Source organism: Bidens hawaiensis, unplaced genomic scaffold (assembly GCF_021521415.1).
Source record: "Bidens hawaiensis isolate Kalapana, Puna unplaced genomic scaffold, B.hawaiensis_p1.1 tig00000702_1, whole genome shotgun sequence".
Lineage (NCBI taxonomy): Eukaryota > Viridiplantae > Streptophyta > Magnoliopsida > Asterales > Asteraceae > Bidens > Bidens hawaiensis.
This window is the reverse complement of record NW_027491042.1, coordinates 1,659,558-1,666,414: the sequence shown is the minus strand read 5'-3', so window position 1 is coordinate 1,666,414 and position 6,857 is coordinate 1,659,558. Positions and strand designations below refer to the sequence as shown.

Sequence of the window (6,857 nt, the reverse complement as noted above, 5' to 3'; positions counted from 1 at the left end):
TAAAATACAAATAATATTTTATTATCTATTGTTATTTGAACGAACATAAACGCACAAACATAATATGGCTACTTTCTTTTTTGGCAAGAACAAATTGGCCTTCATTGACTTCTACATTTATAGAGGTTTAGACAGAACAGTAGGTGAGCTTGGTTAATTAATGTGTTCTTTGTTAAATATCTTTCATCTGTTTTTTATATTTAAAGAGCTGCGCTTACATAAGTTTCGTTGCGGCTTTCATTAATGCACCATGGAGATGTCAATTATGTGGATCGAAAAGGTGATTGCTTACCGTCTTGTTTCTTGAAAAATTACTATTACAACCATTTATTACTGCACACTCATTTTATTGTTATACTCGTTTGACTGCCTATGATTAAAAGTAACCCAAATTGACTCTGTTTGTTAACTAATTCATGCCATTTTGAGTTAAAACATACTGAAGTACCATTATAATATATATTGCATCTTTTTTTATATGTATTTTATTTTGAGAATGAAAAGTATGACTATTTGTGTAGTTGAAGGATTTGTGGTCATTATTTTAACATAGGTTCAAGCAAAATGGACCGGGTTGGTTAGACCCATTAACACTTTTTTTTTATCTATTTTTAAATAAGATTTTGAAAATGATATTGTTAAATTTATTTGCTACATAAATATGATAGAGCATGTTCGTGTTTGTTCGTTTAACTTGAATCAAACAAACGATTGAACACGGACATTTAAATAAACGAGTTGGTTGGATGAAAATGGGTTGTCCGTTGACACCCAAAGTTAATTGTATCAGTTGCTAGCTCATATTTTGTGTCATTAACAACTCTTGCATAATCTCAACATTATAGATCATTTGATATAATATTTTTCCTTTGTAACATGGCCTATGGTTCTACCCTTTGTATCTAGCTTCATTCTAAGCACTATTTGGTAGTTGGTACATTTTTTTACTTCTCAATAGATACTTTTGCTATACGTGTGTGACTGATATGAAATTAAAAGCTAAAATGCCCCTGCTGCAAACTGTTACGTAACTGTTTCACATCTGCTCCAATTTTCAAGCTAGGGTTATTATGCTTAGGGTGTTTTATTTCCTTTAATTTGAATGTTTCACATCTATTCCAATTTAAAAGTTAGGGTTGACCCTATTTACTAATATAAAGGGGATTTTATTACATTTTATGTGTATTTATTTATGATAATCTGTATGTGTGTGAACTTTGTTCAAAGTTCTTAATCTTAGGCTCGGGATCATCTAAGCTCGGCTTGGTTTGAGTTTTAACGAGTCAATCTCAAATAGCTTATGAGCGGCTTAGCTAGTTTACTGCACTCTCTATAATATACTAAGTTTAAGATATTAAGTTTCATTACTTCAGTCTAGAGGTGTATAAAAGCGTTTTACCGAACCGGTTTTAAAACCGAACCAGTTTGGTTCTTGCATATTCGAAACCAGTTTGGGTCAAACCGGTTCGGTTTAGAAATCGGTTTAAGCATAAAAGTAGCCAAACTGATCCGAACTGGTTCGGGTTGATTTTAAACCGGTTTAAGACAAAGAAATCGGTTTGATTGTAAAATACCCAAACCACTATACGACCCCTCGTTTGGTTTGGTTCGGTTTGGGAGCCGGTTTGGCAGAAAGCAGTTTGTAGAAACAAACCGGTTCGGTTTCTGGTTAACCGGTTTCGAACCGCTTTTTTTTGTACACCTCTACTTCAGTACATGTAACTTTTAGAAATTATTTAGGCCCGTTAACGTGATGCTTTTACAATATGCAGGTGAATGGTGCAGTTTTAGATATATCATTCTAAAGTTTGAAGTCTCACACTAGGGCTCATTCAGACTTGGGTTGTTTATTTATAACTAATAATATATTTATATACATTTTTAATTATTTTATACAAGTTTTGAGAACATTAAATCATAGTTATTAAAAGCCCACGCTTCTTGCGCCTAGGCCCATTTTTAGGCGAGGCTCAATAAATGCGCTTTTAGTTCCTAGGCGAGCGCTTCAGCATTGCCTATGTTAAGAACATGAGAAGATAAAAGCCAAGCAAAAGAAACGCAAGGAGTGCTATTAAAACTTAGATCTAGGAGATGTCAAAGGCATTATATTGATACATATGATTATTCAAGTTCTGTATTTTTTTTTTGCTGGTTTATATGTGTTTATTACCCTACACAAGTTAGATTGTATATTAACATATTTGTAAATCGAATTGTGTCAATGAAGTATGCAATATATCACGAGAGTATCGGGATGCAAATTGTAGTTGCCGCTGCATCGCGCGGGTACCTACTAGTATATATATATATATATATATATATATATATATATATATATATATATATATATAATTAAGTTAATTTAAGTAGTGTTTGTTATTGCAAGAAGTGCGAATGAACATTGTATATGGATATTTTTTAAATTCATGTGTTAAATCCAAATACACATTTAACTTGTTAAAATTGTAAAAGAAAGCTTACCAATAGGTTGTCTCTTGCATTTAAGAATATCATATATACAAACACTTTATGGGCATCATAAGGCTTTATCATCTTTACAACCAGAGAAGATAATCATAGGAATACAAACTCTATGTATCAATAAGCATCAATTTAATTTTCTTCCTATATGTTCAATGCATACATTCATTATTACTAAGAAAGTTACACGTTCAACATTAAAAAAGTGTAAAACACCAAATAGATTTATAGTATGTAAAATAACCTCAAAAGCCATCTATACACAGTACCAAAGTGAACCTGTTTTGAATCGACCCATTCTGACCCGAATCGATTCAATCCAAACACTAAAATAAATTGGGTTAAATAGAACCCATAAATTGATTAAATCTGAATCAATTGAGGATGGAATAGAAATCCATTGAATCAAAACTAGAAAGTGAACCTGGATAGCATGGAATCGCTCAGAGGTGTCTAGTCTAAACCATCAAGAGGGAGGTTTTATGTTGACGAACCAAACACTACCGAATGAGACATGAACCTTTTAATGCCTTTATTTAGAGCTAAACAAACACCCTCTAAGCTTCAACCACAAACTTTCCCACAAGTTTTTAAAATTACTCCCTACTTAATTAACCTTTTTAGTAATTCTTAATTTGAATTCATGTTAATATAATCATGATTTGAAAATGTTCAGTTAAAACCTTTTTGAAATATTATGATCAAGAAATGAAAATTTACGGTCACACATGTGTAATGCCATATTTAAGGGTGACTTCTTTTAGTTTTAGCATTTAAATTAGAAATATTGGATTTTAATAATTCATATTGAACAATATTGGTTGATGATAATCTTTATTCATTTTATCGTCACTGGCTATCCCAAATTATAAATATCATATATCGGTTCGATGTTTGAGATATCATAATCTTTCTTCTTCTTCTTCTTCTTCTTCTTCTGTCTCTTCCATCAATGGATACAAGCTCTCTTCTAACATACGCACTGTTATCCTGCTCACACACTTCTTATTCTAAACCTAAACTCACTCTCACTTGCTCATCATTAACCTGTTATCCCTTCGGCAAATGCCTGCGGTTGAACTTCCTCCAGCCAACAACAACCACCACCACCACCGTGATGCTGACGTCACCTCTGGCGTCACTCTTCCGTACGTCCGCACTCCCTGTCGGTGAAATACTGGAGAAGTCTAGTTTAGAGGACTCGGTGAGTAAAGAGCAGATGCCGAAAATCGATAAGAGCGGGAGGTTTTGTAGCCCTAGAGCCGCCAGAGAGCTTGCACTGTATGTTATAATTTCATTCAATTATGATGCTTATATGTTGAATAATGATATTATAGTCATAGTTGTTAATAAATGTTAGGTCGAATGCGATTTCATTAATTTTTCATTGTTATGTGTTGGATTATGATTATTATACACAAATTGAGCTTCATTTGGATTTAGTATAATAATAGTTAGTTTTGTTTGAGATATAGATTTGATGTTGATAAATGTTTAGGTCAGTGATTTCGTTGAATTTTGACTTTTATGTATTGGAGTGTAATCATTAGTATACACGAGTTGAAGATAATTTGCATCTAGTTTAATTACGGTGCACCAGAAGTGGCCGGAATGTGCTCACCGGTTTATGTATTGGATTATAATCATTGTACACTAAGTGACCATACTTAGGATCTCGTAGCTGTTTTGTTTTGAAAAGAACTGGATGTTGATAAATGTTACGCCAAATGTGATATATTTTGATTTTTATGTATTGGATTGTAATCATTATACACAAATTGAGCTTAATTTGGATCTAGTCTAATCACAGTTGTTTTTTTTAGATGAGTTCAATGTTGATAAATGTTAGGTCAAATGTGATTCCATTGAATTTTGACTTTTATGTATTGGATTATAGTAATTGTACACAAGTTGAGCATAATTTGGATCTAGGCTAATCGTAGTTGTTTTGTTTTGAGACTAATTGGATGCTGATAAATGTAAGTTCAAATGCGATTTCATTAAATTTTGGCTTTTATTTACTGGATTATAAGAATTATGCATAAATTGAGCATAATTTGGATCTAGTTTAATCATAGTTAGTTTTGTTTGAGACGAATTGTATGTTGATGAATGTTAGGTCAATCATATACGCTGCTTGTTTGGAGGGATCCGATCCAGTACGGTTGTTTGAGAGGCGTGTGAATGCCAGAAGAGGTGAGTATATGTATATATCTTTGATCTGAATTTGGTGATTCTGTATTTGAAATTTGAACCTCGTCTAATCATTATTTTGTAAACTCACTGTGAAAGCTGCTTGTACAATACAGAAATAGGTTATGAGTTTGATAAAGTGACATTAATGGAGTACAATCACATGAGCTTTGGTGGACCTCCTGTGAAAACCGAGACAGCTGAAGAAGCTGATGAACTTATGAGAGTAGACGAGAAAGCATCTGAAGTTGGTAATATAGATCACACACTTCACAAGTATTCATATTACCTGTTTTTATCACCTTTATAATAAGCTTAATTTTGGTTTTCCAGAAGCTGAAGTCCTTTCAGCCCCTCCAAAGTTGGTTTACAGTAAATTAATCTTGCGGTAAACATCAAGCATAAGTAATTAAGAGTAGTTGATATGAATCTAGCTTTGAGAGTAATGATTCTGTTTGTTATCTAAATGCAGCTTCACTAGAAAGTTATTAGTGGCTGTTGCAGATAAATGGGATAATCATGTTCTGGTCATCGACAAAGTTGCTCCACAAAACTGGAAGGTTTGAACCACATGCTTGCTTAAAAGCTATCTTTTTAGTGCTTTACTCGCGAGTTACTTGTCGTTAGTGGTGTCTGTTTTGACCCACCTACTTATGAATGGGTCAATTTGGGTTGTGTCTTGTGACTTTGTCTCAATCAGGTTGAAAGCTGGCCATAGTTTGTTTTTAATAGTATTGGTTTTGTAACCATAATTAAACTTTAACTATTCATAACAAAACTTTCAAAATGGACAAATAAGTGTTTGCAGGTCAATCTTACCCGACCCACTCCCCATTCAAAATATGGCCTGTTTTGTAAAATTCCATGTTTGCTTATTTGCAACTATAACAAAATTATTGAACAACATGCTTCTATCTTATGTTGTGTTTTATTAGAGGTGTTAATTGTAACCGAATCACATGCGATGGGTCAGTCTGGGTTGTATTTGATCTAAAAACGGGTTGAAAGCTGCCCATTGTTTATTTTAACAGTATTCTTTTTGTAATCATGATCAACACAGAACCTATTTATATCAACATTTTCGAAATGGACAAAAAAGTGTTTGCAGGTCACTGGCCCGACTCGCTTTCCATCCTAAAAGTGACACATTATGTAATTATTCACGTTTGCTTTAAAATCTTGCTCAGAACGAACCAGCAGGCAGAATCTTGGAACTTTCAATTCTTCACCTCGCCATGTCTGAAATTGATGTGCTAGGAACACGTCACCAAATCGTGATTAACGAGGTTTGTTTCTTCAAACCATTCTAAATATTACCTTTTTTGACGTGTGTGCGTGCATCATAAGACCATAACTACAAGATCCAGTTGACTAAAACATATGTGGCTGTTTATAAAGGCTGTAGATCTTGCAAAACGGTTCTGTGATGGATCAGCACCCAGGATAGTCAATGGTTGCCTCAGGACATTCATCAAGGACTTTAAAGGAAATAGTGGGGCCCAGACACCTGACCTGAAAACCCAAAAAGAAGCGATCTCAACCGACTCGTAAAATTAAGTTTTAGAGTCTTATGGACGACAATGGCGAATACCAGAATACAGATTGTAAAAGGAAGACTTAGACTGAACTCATGCAGAGAGATGTTATGCACTTGGTTTCTAAATTAGGGCCTGAAATATCAAGATTAGTTATAGCCTGTACACGTATCCAAATGGGCCATTTCACGGTGGTTAATGTAATTGTTCATCAATAGTGTATGATAATGTTTTTCGAGTAGGTGGTTAAGATTTTGAAAGGAACCTGCATTTGGCTTGTATCTATTAACATGTATAATTTATGTTGCTTATATGGTCTATGAATTTGATTTGCATTGAGGCTGGATGTATCTCTTTAACGTTATTATAGAATTAGCATTTAGCAATTCAATTTAGATGCTCGAAAGATCAAAATTAAAAGATAAAAAAAAAGACATTTTTGCTTTTATTTTATTTGAAGTGCCTTTTTGGCCTGGCCCGGTCAATACCCAGCCGGGCCTTTATTTGTTACAGAAAGTTCCCTTCTTTTTTCTATTTATAGGCACAAAATACTCTAAATAGCCAATTTAGTATCCGTGTAACAATTTTCGTTTTGGGGTTTACATATAATTATCATTTTTGTTATAATGGAAATTGAGAATGATTTTT

At 33.5% G+C, this 6,857-nt stretch overlaps 1 protein-coding gene across 1 annotated transcript; it reads left to right on the top strand.

Annotated features, from left to right (window-relative positions):
• Window positions 1–3,414: 3,414 nt before the first annotated feature.
• On the top strand, window positions 3,415–6,548 carry LOC143532555 (uncharacterized). Its single transcript, XM_077027581.1, has 7 exons — window positions 3,415–3,762; window positions 4,601–4,677; window positions 4,791–4,925; window positions 5,008–5,062; window positions 5,147–5,234; window positions 5,862–5,960; window positions 6,073–6,548. The coding sequence occupies exons 1-7, from the start codon at window positions 3,434–3,436 to the stop codon at window positions 6,223–6,225; spliced, it is 936 nt and encodes a 311-aa protein (XP_076883696.1). The 5' UTR covers window positions 3,415–3,433; the 3' UTR covers window positions 6,226–6,548.
• The last annotated feature ends 309 nt before the right edge of the window (window positions 6,549–6,857 follow it).